This window comes from Drosophila nasuta, chromosome 2L (genome assembly GCF_023558535.2).
Source record: "Drosophila nasuta strain 15112-1781.00 chromosome 2L, ASM2355853v1, whole genome shotgun sequence".
Lineage (NCBI taxonomy): Eukaryota > Metazoa > Arthropoda > Insecta > Diptera > Drosophilidae > Drosophila > Drosophila nasuta.
Window position 1 is genome coordinate 4,561,335 of NC_083455.1, and position 16,601 is coordinate 4,577,935.

The 16,601-nt window shown below is 39.6% G+C and overlaps 4 protein-coding genes and 1 long non-coding RNA gene across 7 annotated transcripts in view; 1 reads left to right on the forward strand and 4 right to left on the reverse strand.

Annotated features, from left to right (window-relative positions):
- Positions 1-625: 625 nt before the first annotated feature.
- On the reverse strand, positions 626-1,466 carry LOC132795718 (uncharacterized). Its single transcript, XM_060806588.1, has one exon. It carries the CDS (start codon positions 1,391-1,393, stop codon positions 686-688), a length of 708 nt encoding a protein of 235 aa, XP_060662571.1. The 5' UTR covers positions 1,394-1,466; the 3' UTR covers positions 626-685.
- Positions 1,467-1,944: 478 nt separating this feature from the next.
- LOC132789838 (intraflagellar transport protein 88 homolog) lies at positions 1,945-6,091 on the forward strand. The gene is made up of 8 exons (XM_060798133.1): positions 1,945-2,132; positions 2,193-2,392; positions 2,753-2,993; positions 3,053-3,797; positions 3,856-4,055; positions 4,780-5,701; positions 5,764-5,886; positions 5,943-6,091. The coding sequence occupies exons 1-8, from the start codon at positions 1,956-1,958 to the stop codon at positions 6,068-6,070; spliced, it is 2,736 nt and encodes a 911-aa protein (XP_060654116.1). The 5' UTR covers positions 1,945-1,955; the 3' UTR covers positions 6,071-6,091.
- On the reverse strand, positions 3,646-4,554 carry LOC132789858 (uncharacterized). The gene is made up of 3 exons (XR_009632745.1): positions 4,459-4,554; positions 3,846-4,064; positions 3,646-3,786 (listed from the first exon to the last, which is right to left on the reverse strand). It is a non-coding gene; the product is annotated as an uncharacterized LOC132789858 (long non-coding RNA).
- Positions 6,092-6,262: 171 nt separating the features above from the next.
- On the reverse strand, positions 6,263-10,982 carry LOC132789848 (lysosome-associated membrane glycoprotein 1). Its single transcript, XM_060798143.1, has 4 exons — positions 10,785-10,982; positions 7,690-8,025; positions 7,404-7,625; positions 6,263-7,339 (listed from the first exon to the last, which is right to left on the reverse strand). Exons 1-4 carry the CDS (start codon positions 10,837-10,839, stop codon positions 6,996-6,998), a joined length of 957 nt encoding a protein of 318 aa, XP_060654126.1. The 5' UTR covers positions 10,840-10,982; the 3' UTR covers positions 6,263-6,995.
- Positions 10,983-11,716: 734 nt separating this feature from the next.
- Positions 11,717-16,601, reverse strand: part of LOC132785358 (transcription factor HNF-4 homolog) — a 28,970-nt gene continuing 24,085 nt past the window's right edge. The window contains exons 1-7 of one of the 3 annotated variants that reach the window (XM_060791428.1): positions 15,085-15,354; positions 14,220-14,637; positions 13,661-14,157; positions 13,463-13,600; positions 13,152-13,388; positions 12,492-13,088; positions 11,717-12,421 (exon numbers count right to left, since the gene is read on the reverse strand). In XM_060791428.1, coding sequence (XP_060647411.1) covers positions 12,375-12,421; positions 12,492-13,088; positions 13,152-13,388; positions 13,463-13,600; positions 13,661-14,157; positions 14,220-14,637; positions 15,085-15,283 — 2,133 coding nt within the window. In that variant the 5' untranslated portion in view covers positions 15,284-15,354 and the 3' untranslated portion in view covers positions 11,717-12,374. Of the gene's footprint in view, positions 12,422-12,491; positions 13,089-13,151; positions 13,389-13,462; positions 13,601-13,660; positions 14,158-14,219; positions 14,638-15,084; positions 15,355-16,601 lie in introns of those variants that run through there. The other 2 variants (XM_060791436.1, XM_060791445.1) reach the window with 2 other exon arrangements.

Below are 16,601 nucleotides of genomic sequence, written 5' to 3' on the forward strand. Positions count from 1 at the left end.
TGATATAAATTTATCAAAAGATGATTTTCTTGATTTTTGTATATTTAGGCTTTAGAAATAAAAGTTAAAGGGGACAAATTTCAATTGAACGAAATTGAATTAAGAACAATTAGCTTAGAGTGTATAATAGATTTAATATTCCCACTCCGCGAAAGGTGATTTTATATTGCAAAATTTTATTGATAAAGTAGTTTATATCTAGCTATTTTTTCTCAGCAGAATACGTCAGCACTAGTGTGCATTAAGTTCTTTCGAAAATAATAATTTGTGGATGTAATAATGTTGTATTTTGTACATCTACAATTTTATATAACCCTTTCGGGACGGGGTTTTATTTCGAAAACCAAGATAGTTAGAGAAAATCCTTTTTCAGATTCTGAAAGATGACTAAAAATAGTTATGTACTGCATACTTGGAAATCCTGAATTCGACCTTTTATCCTGGGACATATAATCCCAATCCGTTTTTTGGGTGGGACTTATTGTCCCAGTAGTCCCGAAAGGGATAAATTAATAAGCAGTACAATTTATAATTTAGAAAGTATATAAACACTGATTACAGATGAGCTTTTTCAAAAGTATATCAATATTAAAACAAAACGTATTATGTTTTAAATAAAAAAAATATATTTTTTACTATTAGATACCTTAGATATAAAATCAGTTTTTTTTTAATTGCTTTCGTTTTATGTCTTCTGTTTAATCTCATTTAATTTGGCCTCGCGAGCAGTTTCTCGCTCTCTACGCTTCTTTTGGACTTTCTCTCGGGCCCTCGTCCACTTTTCAATGTTCTGCTGTGTATAGGCTTCTCTCAGTAGTTCTTTTTCCCTGTACTTGGCTTGCTGTCGACGCAGTGCAGCTTCGTTGTGTACAAAAATCGGTCGACACCTGTAGCGCATCCAACCTTTGAGTGTGGATCTACGACTCTTTTCGTGCTTTGGGGTTTCTTCATGAGACAATGATGATGAGTCAGCTTTCGAATATTTATTACTGGGTGTTTCTTCTTTTTCCTCATCCACGGGTCGATCCTTGTCCCGACGTCCCAGCTTCCAATAATAACATATGAGTATAATGGCAACAATAATACCAATATATATACAAATAAGCAATATTTTTTGCCACAACTTAAAACTAAACGACTTAGATGGGAATGCTATTGATTGGTTTGAATGTACTGCGGCCACTTCCAGCTCCAACAAGTGTTTCAGCTTGTTGCAGTCATAGACGGTCATCTCTGGCACATCCTTGTAGTATGCCGGTGTGTCATCATGCCACCAAGCGGCCCAAGTGTTTGTGGCTTCTTTGGCAAATAGATCCCTGCAATGTGTGCATACTCTGTTCATCCAGAGTTGACATTCTGTGCTGTTAATGTTCGTCTTGCAAATAGGATTCATGTCGAAAGCAAGCGGAAATGGCCGGGCACATTGTAAAAATATAATCTTGACATACTTTTCATAGAAACCGTTTAATATTTACATTAAAATTGAATTTTTAAAAAATATTACCTTCTTAAAAATTGCTTATATTGTTTTTAATAGTACTTTAAAAGTTATGTATGATTAATAAAAAATTAGGTATTAAAAATAAAAAAATATATAGACGTTTTAATAATGGAAAGTAAACTTTTAAATTGTGGTAGTACTATGTGGAGCACTGAGTAGAAAGTCGATAAAGTGACTATCGATAATTTTGCAGCTATTCACAAAACTGTATTGCACTGTGCACTGCTTGATCGTAATGCAAGCAGTGCTCGTTTAATTCACAGTTTTGCAATGGAATAAAACTGTTTTGTTATTTTCAAATTCAAATAAGATATTTGCTTTTTTTTTTTTTTAAATTTAAATATAATATTATCCTAACAATTAAATATATGATTATTATCGTTAAAGCGACGCTGTAACCGTGAAACCCTTGACAATAACCAGAGGCCGGTAAATTTATCACCAAGGGCAACGAATGGTCACAACAAATGTGTTTCTAATTTACTTTTGTCATAATATTGAAATTTGTAAGAAAATGAGTGCTAAAGATTCAGAGGTGAGATCTGCTGCTAACTCTGAAATGGCAGTGGCAACAGCTCCACCTCCGCCACCAACAGCAGCCGGAAGACCGCCAACCTCGCAACTCTTTTCGGTGAGTGGAAAATCAGGACCAAAAACTCCATAGGGAAAAAATAAGTTGTTGTATTCGTAGCGTGGTAACTTGGTCAGTAGTCGAACTGGCGGCGACAAGCCTACACTGGCCAGACCCTCAACAGCAGTGCGAGCCGTCGGCTATGCGGCCAGCACCAGCGGCTCAGCAGGTCAGCGATTTGATCAGTTCTTTCTGGAGAAGGTCAAGCAGCAGACGCTTTCATCGGCCAATGCGGCTGTCGATGCAGCCAAGGAGGTGAAGTGAGTGGAATGTTAATTTACAACTAATAACGGTTATATGCAATATTTTTAATTTCTGAAGACTATTTTATAATGTGTAATTAAAACTTTCTTGGTCGGACACTCAAACCAAAGCGGATTTCAAGACTATGTATCTATGTATCTCATAGAAAAGATAAGTCTTAGGGTAATATGAGTATCCGCTAAGAGAGTTTTCACGAATGAGGACAAAACTGTGTGCATCTGCCCTTGAAGCATATACTTGTTAATAACTTAATTGTGAATAATCAAAACAATTATGAATGTAATTGCGTTTTAGTTCACTGGAGTCTTCATAGAAATAAATAAATGTAAATAAGTAATACCCTATATTTTCCAAAGCCCCCAGATCAAGTACAAGAATATGGAGAGTAAAATTGTAAAGCTGCTGGAGTCATCGATTGTCCTGGCAGCGCGCAGCTCCTTGAATCGAGCTAATGGAACAGTGAATGCAGAAATAAAGTCCTCGCTGGCCGAGGCTCTGAACAAGGCAAAGGATGCCTCATCATTGGATCGAATACTTCATCACGAGCAGGATAAACAGGGCGAGAATGTATTTCACAATTTCGACTTGACCTATGCGGTAAGTAAATGTGGAAGGTTCCATAGAATCCAATTGTGCTTAACTGCGTTCCATTGCAGGTGTTCTTCAATCTCGCCGAGCAATACGAGCACAATGATATGCACATTGAAGCGCTGAATACTTACAACATTATGACCAAGAACAAGATGTTTCCGCATGTGAATCAACTCAAGTTAAATATGGGCAACATCTATTTGAAGATGGGCATGCACAAAAAGGCCATCAAAATGTATCGCATGGCACTCGATTCGGTGCCCAACACACTGAAGCAGCTGCGTCTGAAGATCACCGAGAACATTGGAGTACTGTTCGTTCGCATGGGACAATTTGCTGATGCTGCCTCCAGTTTTGAATTTATTATGTCGGAGCGTGCGGATATTCGAAGTGGCATCCACCTGTTGCTCTGCTACTACTCCATGGGGGATGTCGACAAAATCAAAAGCACATTTCGCAGCTTGTGCGATGTGCAGCCCGTGGAAACCGAACGTGACTTGGAGAACGAGAATAACATTATCCGACTGCAGCAACAGGCAGAGCAGGCAGGTCAGGCGGGTGGTGCGGTGGCCGAGGAGACGCATGCTGCTGAGGTGGCCATCATTGATGGGGATGGCAACAGTTCCTTTCTGCAGGTCAATGAGCCCAACAACAGCTCCGCCAATGCGAAGAAGAATCGCTACGTTCTGCAGGCCCTCAAGACCGACGAACTCGCAGTTTATACGAAGCAGCGTCGCAACTCGGAGAAGCGTTCGATTACCATGATTGTGGATTTGATTTCACCATTAATCGAAGAGAACTACAATGATGGTGAGCTTATGCGAATTCTTTGTAATTGTTTGACATCTTCTTAATTACCATCCTTCAGGTTACAACTGGTGCATTGAGGTCATAAGGACCTCGAATCTGTCGTGGCTCGCCAACGAGCTGGAGCTGAACAAAGCTTTGGTTTATCTGCGTCAGAACGATGTTAACCAGGCCATCGAAACACTTCAGATGTATGATCGCAAGAGCGAGAGCTCCATGACAGCCAGTGCGTTGACCAACCTCAGTTTCATCTACATTAATGTGAGTTACCTTTGACATAAATAAAACAAACGTATAAAAAACTATAGCTTATGCGAAAAGAGAAAAATAACTACAAAAGAAAGAAAACGAAACAAAGTATCTTAAAATTGCAATCAAGCATTTCTAAAGCAATATTTTTGGAAATTTTGAAACTAAAAGTTATCCAGGTTGTTGTTGTTCAATGCATAAACATAAATATTTCAGACAACAAATTAGTTGTTAAACATTTTGGAAATGAAAGTCAATTAGCAGCTAACGATTCATTTAAAAATTATTTAAAACGCTTTAAGAATTTATCTTCTAAGGTCAACGAAAAAAGTAAAACCCTCTTGATTATAACAAACTTTGATTATGCTTTGAAAATATAAGTTGTTTGGATAAATTTTCACTTAAGTTTATGTACCTCTAGTGTTTAAAGGACTTTCGTTTTTTATTGACAAATTTTCAACGGTTACGTCCATTAAAGTAATTTTAAAAATCTGTTAAATTCGTTATAATAATTTTTGAATTGTTAGTTTAATTTTGAAACTTAAAAAGTTAATTAAGTTAAAAATTATGAATGATTAGACCGAGTAATGGCATCAAAAAGAAAGTCATTTTTAGAAAACTCCATCTAGCTTAAATTTTACACCTCACAAAATTTAAATTGCTAGAACTAAATCAATGATGACTATGATCATCTATGATCACCATCTGACATTATTATCGACTTGTGCTTTTTTAGCTGGGCAACCTGGAGATGGCAACACATTGCCTCAATCAGTTGCAGGAGATTGGAGCACTACAAACGAATGCATTGGCTCTGGTTAACGCCAGCATAGTCGACATGCAGAATCAGAATTTTAGCTCGGCCAGGGAGCGTTTGCAGCGTGCCTTGGCAGTGGATCCAACGCATTTCGAGGCCAATTACAACTTGGGATTGCTAGCGCTGCAGGAGCAGGACTTTGCGCTGGCCGAGGAGCAGTTTGAGCTGCTGAAGGCGCAATTAATGGAGCCACATTCGGTGCAGCATAGCCATGTCTACTATCAGCTGGCCAAACTGCAGGAGCGACGCTTGAGTAGCTCTTCAGCTGGGGGCTTTAAGAACAACGCCTCGCCAGCTGCACTCCAAGCCTATCTGCAAGTGCTGGGCATATCAGCCGCTGATATTGATTCGCGACTGTTTGAGAAGGTCGGCTCCATGTACGAACAGATACAGGATCACCAGGAGGCGAATCAGTATTACAACGAGGCGTATCGCATCAACATGAGCGACATTAATATTGCCAGCTCCATTGGTTCCTACTACATTAAGTTGCAGGCCACGGAGAAGGCGCTGTATTACTATGAGCGCGCTGTACTCGCCGATCCGAATGATCCCAATCTGATGCTGCGCATTGCCAGCTGCTTCCGGAACTCGTATCTGCCGCCAAAACAGTATCTGGGCATGTTCGAGAAGATCTATGCGCGGTTTCCGGACAACTTGACGTGTGTGCGTGCCCTCATGCAGGTGACCAAGTCTTTGGGCATGAGCGAGCTGCATGAACGCTATGGCCAGGACTACGCTAGACTGCATAAGCAGCAGCAGGAGAGACAGAACGAACAACGGTATCAGCAGCAACGATTATCCTCGGCCACCTCTGGCAGGGGAAGCAGTCGCCTTCGAAGTAAGTCGCCTCTTAGAAATTTATCCTGCTCTCATTGTTGATATCCTGTTCTGTATACTCAGCTCTGAGGCCATCTAATGAGGAGCGTCTCCCAGAGAACAATGATATCTCTACAAATCTCACGGCGAACAGTTCCACGGGCTACAATGGCGATCAGTTCCTACAGAACACTAACTCCTATTCGGGTAAGCCAGCAACTCCTTACAATTTGTGTTATTTAACTAACCGTATCGCTTTACAGTAAAACAGCATGTGGATCCTCTGGGTCCTCCAGCTGAACGTCCTCGCACGGGAATGTACCGAGCTCAACAGAGCAATGACTCCGACGACGATGCGGAAATGAACGCCGAAAGTCTCTTGCCTATTTAATTTTTGTAATTACTCCCTTACTGCAGCAACTATATAGTAAATAAATAAATTACAATGCTACTTAAATGTACAATTATGTATTTTCAAATACATTTAATGTTATTGGAAATGCATCTTAATATTCAAGCAGTTGCACTGCTTTGATGCTGCGAAGCAGCTTTCTTTGCACTGCTTACACACAAAAGTCGTATCTGAATTTTGGTTTATGATTTATTACGGATCAAAGGCAAATAATACATAATTTGTTGTTTATTTATAACCGGTTTACAATTTAAAATCATCAATATATATTTTTTTGTTTAAAATTTGACTGTCATTTACTTTACTACCAATACCTGCCTCAGCGTCGGTTTCTATAAGAATTTTCGCTCGTTCGTTTTCACCTATGCCACGCTCATTAGATTAACGCGATTAATTGAGTACTATGTATGCATGGGTGTTCTATTGTTTAAATACGCATATATGAATTAATTGATTTGTTGTCGTGAAGTGTGTGTATGGTAAAAAGATTCCATTTAATAGATAAATTGGGGAATTTAAAGTAAATATAAGTGTAGGTCAGCCACATACATATACACAGACAGATTAATGTTTTTGATATTTTCGTCATTTCTCTTATTTTTTCTTCTCCCTTTCTCCACCTCTCTTTCTATGAAGCGCGTTGTAAATTTAGACGAAAGCAAAACAAAACGAAAGAGGTTTTAGAACCGTTACAAAATAGGCAATACACAAGAAATGTCGAAAAGTTTTTAGTTTTTACAGTGCCTGCCAATTACAAAATCAATCTTACAACTCTCTCTGATTCAAACGCACTAGCTACCCCACTGCCTTTTTGCCTTGCACACTCGTACTCATATTTATATATATGTATATCTTCTCAATCTCTATCCGCATCACTTCTCTTCTCAATGCTTTCATAATTCATTTAAAAGCTCATGTAGCCGCGCGAGGTGGAACGACGACGCGCGCACAGATACGAAATTAGAACGACGACTATCAATGCAGCTAGGGCAATGCCCACAGCAATGGGCACAACGTCGGAGGTCTCGGAGCTATCGCAATCGTGAACCGTCGAGAAACCGGTAGTGTTGGATGTGCGGAATGCCTCAACTTGCACATGGCTGACACTGATGTAGCCAATGGCGCCACTTCCGTCAATTGTCTCCGACATGTTGAACTGCTGGGCGCGAGTGCAGTGATAGGACATCTTCTCGGGTGTCTTGAAGTCCGTGTTCTGGCTCACGTGAATCAACTGAATAGTTTGATTCTCTGCAAAGTTCGATTGAATAATAAGCAAAAATAATCTATAAGCAAATAAATAACAGCTAATTACCCTTTGCATCGGGGAAATCGTCAGAAGGCACCGTCATGTCCACCTTGAGCAAAGTGAGGGCAACAGTTTGATTCTTCTTCTCCAATTGCAATACCAAAATTTGTGGAGAGACTTCGGGACCCCAATGGAGTTGCATGGACTGAGTGGTCTGGCTGTCGCAATAGCAGTGATCCATTGAGGCACGGCTGGGGATGTTGTACAATCCTTGGGTCTTGTTGCCACCTGAAGAAGAATTCAAGTTGATTACAAGTTTATTCAATAAAATTCATTCAATGCATGCACTCACTCTTCGTCTCGTAGGTAAAGTTCAATTGAGCGGCCATGGTGAGCATAATGCATGAGCAGTTCCATGTGCCCACCGCTGGAGGGGCTGGCTGTGGTTTGGGGGTGGTGGTCGTCACTGGAGCTGCGGTCGTTGTGTTCGGAGCCGAAGTACTAGTAGACGGCGGTGCAGCAGTTGTGGTTGTTGTTGTTGTAGTAGTAGGTAACGGTTCAACAGTTGTGGACGTTGTAGTAGTTTTTGGCGTGATAGTTGTCTCGGGTGCAATTGTTTCTTTTGCGCTATCATTCGCCACGGGGAGATCAGCATTCTTCAGGCTAAAAGACTGCGATTGCGAAAAGACTGCAACAAAAGAGAGTATACAAATAAATATTTGAACCTTTTATCTATGCCAATAACTGCTTGACTTTGTGTTTAAGTAAATGAGCTTAAACCAAACAATCTGGTTATTTATCTGGTTATTACACTCAGTCTTTATATACACTAATACTCGTATATGTATAAGTAAGTATACATTTCACACTAAAATCAAAACGCAAAAAAAACCTAAGCTTACACGAGTTTCTATTGCCCGTGCCATACATATGTACAAATTTAATATAATTATCGTGTTCCAATGAAATATATTTTTCCGCTTTGTATCTATCGCTCTTCCCCTCCCCGTTCCCTTCTCTGGCTATCGAGAATCCGAGTCGCCGTTGTCGATGGGTCCGCGGTTGAGTCATTACGTACTGTAAATATTTGCACATTCGACAACTGATAACCAAATAACCACAAAGCGCTGAACAATGACCATGGGTGAAAGAGCGTGGGGAGAGGGCAATAATTGACGCATATTAAAGAGGAAAATCGGTCATTAAGATAACGAAGAAAAGGCTTCAAAGTAGACTTGAGATGCAGATGCAAAAGTGAAGAAGCTGCATAAATCACATGATTCATTAAAGCGACAAACAACCAAATGAAAGATTCATTCACTTTTTGCACTCGAGCTCGGACTATTTCCGTGCGATAAGAAACAATTGCGATCTGAAATACGCCCCACAGTCAAAAAATACTCTTCTTTCAATGGAATGCAGGCTGTTTTGTTGTGCTTTCAGTTTGTTGATCAGAATATAATTTTTGTTTTTCCTTTGTAGTTTTGCAACGCAGTCATTTTTGATTATGACTCAACGCGGCTTAATTATATGCTAAGCTTTTGTTGTTGCGAGAGCTTGTGTATTATTCTCGTTTCTGGACTCTGTACCTATCATCGGACACTGTCACTCTCTCTCTCTTTTTCCCAGAAACACATACAGACAATAGTTTGCGGTTTAACTAAAACACGCCTCTCTTCACCCTCCGTTCTAGTTCAATGCTACTGCAACACGGCCCAGAGAGATGACCTTTAAATGCAAGTTTAGCAGCAAATAACAAATAACCAGACAGACTTACAGACTGCGAACAGGGAAAGAAACTGACAACTACTACAACAACAATTTCCAGGCGTCGCAAAGAATTTTCTGGGAAAATGCAGAAAGCTAATAAGATTTATTTGGCTTTTGCATGCAAGAGTAGTGTGTGAAACAAGCGTCTAATTAAAGTTAGTGCACAGTAAGTGCTGCCAATCTATATGATTTGCAGTGCAAGTGCTGCCAATCTTGAATGTTTAGTCATGTACGATAATTAAAGAGATTTGTGTAATGACGCATTGATATCATAACTGACTGACTTCAGTAGGTCAATATTTTAGTGTTTCGGTTGTAGAGCAATAAAAATTATTCATACGTTTGACAGATTTTTATATGAATATAATGGGATAAAAATACATAGTGAAGTGTAACGAATCTTATCAGCAGTATTGTGATTTTCCACAGCAAAACAAGTACAAATGAACTCTAATATATAACGATTACATATTAAGAAATGCACCACAAATTGGCGTCTTTGTTTGTAGAAAGATCGCAAATATTTACAAATCAATAATTTTTCCTTAAGCAATCTATATGTGCAGCTTTGGGAATTAAGTGGAAACTGATCTGATCTGAAAATGTCATGCGAGATGAGGGCTACATTTTCGATATATAACTGGTTTTCAGCAGACTTAAAACAAAATAACAACTAAAAATGTAATACTTCTTTGTTTTGGGGGATTTTTAATTAAATCAGCGGGGAATTATAAAATAAGCACTTGGGTAACAGATAGGAGAAAGAAAAGCAAGTGTGAGAGGAAATTACTCTCGAAATGCAAATAAATTGGAATAAAGCGTTGTTGTTAAGCAAATAAATTTATTGTAGTTAATGCCGAAGCACAAACGAGCGAAAATAACGCAAAGAATAAAGTGAAGAGAGCAAGAAGGCAAGTGAGAAATTGAATATGCCTGCATGTAATAGTAAGAGTAGAAATATTCATATGTATTTGTAATGCAGCTGAAAGGGGACAGAGGCGTAGAGCGGGGCGTATGCGGGATGCTGCCGGCAGAACAAACAAGCAACAAGAGACCCAGAGGCGGATACGAAGAAAATCAAATTACTTTATCTGTCACTGCTCTATGCAGGTAGAACAATAAAAACATTTGTTGGTTAGATATGTAAGTACATAATCAACATACATATATAAGTGCGTATCAGAACGCATCCATATGTATGCATGCAGAGTTGCAGCCGCAGTGGGCTGACTGCAATTTGCTTTGTCTTTGCTGCTGGAACGGTACTAAGCCACCATTTTGTTATTAGATTTTACGTTTGCGCCGTGTCCTACAGCACTTAAGCAACCGCAAAGTGTCACAATAAAACCACATAAATGTCAACGCACCGCAGAAAATGGTGAAATATCTTTATACTCGTACATATGCATATGTGCAAAATATATTAATTATTTTATATGTGATTTAGTTGTTTTTTTAACAGCCCTTGCAGATAAAAACCACAACAACAATCCATTGAACGGGTTACGTGTGTGCGAGCGAGAGGCCAATATGGGAAGAATAAAAAAAAAACAAATTAAATTGCGATGAGCAAGCAAAAGTAAATTGAACAAAGGCTGTCCGCAACTTTTGCAATCGTCATACGAGTAGTGGACGAGGGGGAAACACACTGCAGTCGAGTAGTTAAAGTTTACTCACCAGAGCTGCTCAATAGGAGCAATGCAGTGCAGAATAGGATTTTATGTCTAAACATCTTGAATTTGACAATTGTCTAGCTTTCGGTTCGTGCACAGCGTATTCGTATTATATTAATTAATGATAGTTTAACAAAATTTTAACTCTTTTTAGCTGCTGTGCGTCGGATATATCAGACGTATTTTTTTGCTGCTGTGAGCAGTCCACTTTTTTTATTGCGCACAACGAAAAATGAAATGACATTAAATAAAACTAGTGTTGGGTTGTTCGTCAGCTGTGAGAAACAGTGTGACCATGTGCTGAAATTCACAATATACTTTTCACTCCAAAATATACTTATTTCACAATTTACTAACTTGGTCACATTCCGTTGGTGATGGGGCAATTTCGCAAAATCGATTAAACTTGGCGCGAGTTTTGAACGTGCTACGCATAAGGTATAAGTGAATTTTTAGCGATTTGACCGATGTAGCCGAGATTAAGATATAATTTTTTTTCGACAGCACTTGTTTGTATGATTGCAGGTAGATCAAGTTTGTTTCAAATTTTAAATCGACAAACATCGAATAACATGCGTAATATTGAAGCTAGATAGTACTATAGTAAGACTTTAAGATTCCTGAAAATTTGTTTGCGATCAGATACAAATTTTCGAAGTTTTTTAAGAAATACTTTTGTATGGGAAATAACGCTTTCTTACTAGAGGCTTTGGCTGACAGTTTGGTATATAATTATATTAAAATTTTGCGGTTTTTATTTATTCCAACTTGATGTGAAACTTGTAAAGTCAGATCCATTAAAATCAAGTGTCGATAGCATTCGAAATATATGTTGAATATATACAATTTTTTACGCTGAAAGATAAAATGCATATGTATATTAAGAAATAATAACTTCAGGTTTTTTGAATAATAGATTTCTCTTGTTTTTTTTTTTATTCACTCAGCCATATTAAATTAATTTGTATTTTATACATAGATATATTCATATAAAAATAATTCTTCATCATTGATCAGCTAAGTATTAAATATACTCATATAATAGATTTTACGCTACTAAACAACACCCTAACCTAAAACAAAGTATTGCATATATGAAAAATATATGCATACACATATCTCTAATATGCAATTGTATATAATATATGTATATGTCTGTATATTAAAATATAGATAACCAACAAACTGACTGTACGTACTACGTACATATATATAGTACTTATAGCATAATATTTTGAGCAAATCATCTGACTTTACATACATATCTTTTCACTTCGTTACTTCACTTCAATTTAATTCAAATCAAATCATTTCACTTCGCATAATCAAATACAAAAATAGATTGCAATTGTGTGTTTACATATTAAGCAACAATTTCCAAAATACCTACTTAAGATCTAGTAAAAAGGTATCAAAAAGTTCAAGGCAATAACAATTAAGTAAGCTTTGTATTTAGGCACTTAGCAGTTAGCAAGAGGGGGCTCTCATTATCATTGGAGGGAAAACCGGGTTTGGGAGACAGTAAGCGAGTTAAAGAAGGGGAGAGGGGACTGGAGGTGGAGTAGTTTTACGGTAGCTAAGCTTATTGCACCAGTTAATAGCCCGTTTCGGGCTCCTGTTTGAGTGTCATGCGACATGGCTCTGCAAATTATGAGAAGAAAGCAGGGATTAGTTTAAATGGCAATCGATCGATAAGGTCAGAATTATTTACCCATTTTATAGCTGGGGGTCAGCAGCTCTGTGGCACGTATCTTGAGCGGCGTGCGGCGCAACATTTCATCAGCGCTGCTTCCCTCACTGCGATTGTATTCGTTGAGCGTGATATCCGCAGGATTGCGCATGCCCAGACTAGCGGTGCCATCCACCGGTGAAGTGGGCATTCTTTGGTAGGGATGCACACGCTGGGGACTGTGCATGAGTTGGCTCTTGTGCTGCTGGATATTGCCATATTGTTGCCGTGCTACCACTGCGTCCATGTAAACGCTCTCCTGTGACTTGGGACTGCAGGCAGCACTGCTCAATGGTGGCGTCACTGCAGCTGTCGGGGGCAGACCTGGGGTGATCGTGGTGGAGGTGGACGTGTTGCTGCTGGCATAGGCACGGAATGTGTCCTCCGCATTGTTCGCCTCGATGAGCGCCTGAATGTGCTGCACATCCAGATCAAGACCATGTGAACCGCTGGTTGCCGTTGCCAAGGTTTCGAGCGTGGAGCTCACCTGGCCACCATCTAAGTTGCCGGTATGCGTGGGACTCTGATAATCATTTGGCTGATTGGGGGGCGACAGTGGACAGTTGTCCGCCAGTTCACCTGATTTAAACAGACGCATATTACTATAAATCGCAAGAGTATGCGGGGCAATCTAATGCTTACCACCCAGCAACATCTCCTGCAGCAGGGAATCGATGTGTGCTACACCAAAGATTTTGGCGAATTGGATTTGTTCGATCATCTGCCAGGTGATCGATTGAAGCACCGGCAAAATTAGGAGGATCTCGCCAAAGCGACCGCGTGACTCGTACTGTCGATCCGAAATGTAATCCTCTAGATTATTGAGTATCTGATGGCGCAGCGATTTGATACGATGTGGCTCGTTGAGACCCTTAGCATCTACAGTAAGTGATTCAAAGAGACAGAAACCAATAAGTATAAATTGACTCACAGAAATCTCTTTTAATACTTACTGGGATCAAAGAAGACCAGCGCCTTAATGCAGGCGAATTCTGTATCATCGATGCCCACATCCTTCATCACAACTACCAGTTCATCAATGATGCGAGCACCAATCCGCGAAATGTCTAAATTGGGTGAGACATGTGGATCTGTTGAGGATTAAAACATAATTATACTTTAAATCACTAAAAATTAAAGTGGTTATTTACCTGGACAGTGTCTGGTGATGACACAGTTGTTGCTAAGTAGCAGTACATCTTTTAGATGCATCGAACGACGTGACAGACCCAACAGTAGATGCTCTCCAGCATGGGCCCGAAGAAGAGCTACCTGATCATCCAGTTGCAGTTCATTGAAGGCCGGTATCTGTTTGGCCCATTCGACGAGGGTGAGAAGCTGTTGTTTCATTGACTCGCAGACGTCGTTGATGCTGGCAAACTGTTTGTTGGAGAGATCCTCATTGATGTTCGGTTCCATCGCAGCGCCAGCTTTCGACTGTCGCGACTCGTTCTCCGCCTTAACCAGAGAGACGACTGAGAGTCCATTGCCTGGATCGGGATCATCGTTGGAGGTACGACGGCAGCTGATGCGATCACGTTCATTCTGCACCGCCTCCTTCTTCATGCCCGCCTTGAAGCATTTGCGCAGACGACAGTACCGACATTGATTGCGCTTATCCTTGTCCACAACACAGTTTCGCGAGAATCTGCAAGAGAGATGAGTCTATTTTAAAGAGGGGACTAAAAGAAGCGTTGCTAAAACACTCACCTGCAGGTATACTGATGATTTTTGCGCACACTGCGTCTGAAGAAACCTTTGCATCCATCACAACTTGAGGCTCCATAGTGTTTACCTGTTGCGCGATCTCCGCAAATGGCGCAAACAGTTGGTGATTGTTGTTGCTGCTGCTGTTGTTGTTGTTGCTGCTGTTGCTGTTGGTTATTGCTGCCATTTCCGCTATTATTGTTTGGTGAGTACATATTGTTATTATTATTGTTATTGTTGTTGCTGCTGCTGCTTGGATTGCTGTTGCCATTGCAGAGCGTAAAATTCTCGCTGCTCTGGTTGCTGCTGTTGCTGAGTCCCAATCCGACGCCATTTGGACTCAGAGCATGTCCAATGGGAGATCCTGCAGGATGCCCCACGGGTAACGCTTCCGCATGCATAATATGACTTTCAGCCGATTCTGCATAAATAAAAGAACATTGATTAGTATTTAATATTTGAATGTAGGTAAATTATATAAAATATGGCTGTTTAATTAATAAACAAAGTGGTATTTATTGCAATGTTTTATTCTAATATCCAGACGAGAATTAATTATTTTCAGTACGCATTTCATATGAGCTGTTAAAGCTTTTCAGTTTTCAGTTTGAAAGCACTGCTTTACAGTTTGAGCAGCTCGTTAATTGTGTTCACAGTTGACTTGAGTCTCACTTTCTTCTCCACAACAGCCCCAAAATGAAAAATCTCAGCTGGTTGGCAAGCTTTTTTTTTGCAGCTGCAATGCTTGCGAAATCACAATTATAATGAAATTAATTTTAGGCAACTAATTTTAATAAGCAAAAAAAAAAGAAAAAACTAAAAACATGAAAACGCGCAGTAAACAAGAAAAATCAACACACACACACACCATCACTTGAAGCTGAATTGCTGGCGCTGCTGTCCCGACGTCTACGTCGTCGTTGACGTCGCCTGACCGTTGCCTCCCCATCATTAACACGCCCACCACCTCCGTCGGCGCCTTTGCTGCTGCTGCTGCTGCCACGCAACAGAATGCTGCCAACATCGCGACTAGTAGGAATTTTAACTCTACCGGACTTGCGCACCATTTTAGTGCAACTGATTAATGAAAACACAAAGCGACGGCAACACAAAAAATGTTTCACTGAGCGAACGAGCTGGCAGCCCGTGCACACGCCAAGCCTATGCTACTGCTGCTGCTGTTCGTTGCTGTCAGCGTCGCTGTCCCATATCCATATCGTATGTTGTCTCTGCTTTGAGTCTACTGCGTCTCTGCTCATGTGTGTCATAGTGTGCGTTAATCGACGCTTAAATCAATTCACTGTGTTTGCATATATACACATCTTTTTGTTGGTGTATGTTGTTTGTGCTCTCTATGTGCCTCTCAGAGAGGCCAAAACCAGACTTGGAGCAGAGTTAAGTGCATACTCGCATATTCGTACACGTATTTTTAAACAAGCAACTCAGCGAGAGAGAGACAGTCACACGCACATGCGCAAGCACGCACACCGTGGCAGAAATTTATTTAGAGACGAACGCAGGCAGAGAAACAAATGAGAAGGCAGACACACGTAAACAAATAAATAAATAAAAAGCCGGCTTTAAATTGAGCAGCCATGTGTGAGTGTGTGTATGTGTATGTATGTGAAGGCGAGAGATAGACCCAGAGAAACAGAACCAGAAATACACAAAGAAAAGCTGCTATAATAAACACGGCAACAACAATAATAAAAAATAGCCGAGTATTAATTTTAAAATATGCAAGACAGTGGAAAAATATTAGTAAAAATCTTGAAAATTATGAATATTGAAAGAATATAATTTATTGTAATAGCTAAATATTGAAATTATGGAGTTCATAAATCAATAGAAAATATTTGCAAATATTTTAATCGAGCAAGAGATTAGTAAACTTGAGTCGCATAATAAATTACAAAAATAATACTTGTCGTAAAACTAATCTGAAATAAGACGTCAAATGGAACTAATTGTTAAATACAGAAACTTGTTTATTTTATGTCCAATTTACGTTGAAAAATAATTTTTATCAGTGATTCACTTAATAATATAGCCCCAGCCTTTATTTGCGTATTTAATTAGCACTAATATATCTATTATACATTTGGTAATTACCGAGCAGACACTTTAACACATTAGTTAAACAAATTCACGCGCAAAGACACCTTTAATTAACACCCCGATCACACCCAACTAGGGCCACCCACAATTTATGGGCAGCACTAATATTGAGGATCAAAAATGCTGGACGACCGCCACGAATATTTTCGTTGTTGTGTGTGCGGCTTTTGGGCGTCAAACCAATTTTTGGGGATTTTGTGCTTTTATTTAACCGAAAAAAGAAGAAAAAATTAGTGTACGTTTATCGTGTTGCCATAATATACTTTA

Coding starts and splice junctions, on each gene's coding strand:
- LOC132795718 (XM_060806588.1), bottom strand. CDS start 1,393: ATGAATCCTATTTGCAAGACGAACATTAACAGCACAGAATGTCAACTC.
- LOC132789838 (XM_060798133.1), top strand. CDS start 1,956: ATGGTCACAACAAATGTGTTTCTAATTTACTTTTGTCATAATATTGAA. Junction 2,393..2,752: donor GATGCAGCCAAGGAGGTGAA/GTGAGTGGAATG, acceptor TATTTTCCAAAG/CCCCCAGATCAAGTACAAGA. Junction 2,994..3,052: donor ATTTCGACTTGACCTATGCG/GTAAGTAAATGT, acceptor GTTCCATTGCAG/GTGTTCTTCAATCTCGCCGA.
- LOC132789848 (XM_060798143.1), bottom strand. CDS start 10,839: ATGTTTAGACATAAAATCCTATTCTGCACTGCATTGCTCCTATTGAGC. Junction 8,026..10,784: donor GCTCCTATTGAGCAGCTCTG/GTGAGTAAACTT, acceptor CTTTTGTTGCAG/TCTTTTCGCAATCGCAGTCT. Junction 7,340..7,403: donor CGATTTCCCCGATGCAAAGG/GTAATTAGCTGT, acceptor CGAACTTTGCAG/AGAATCAAACTATTCAGTTG.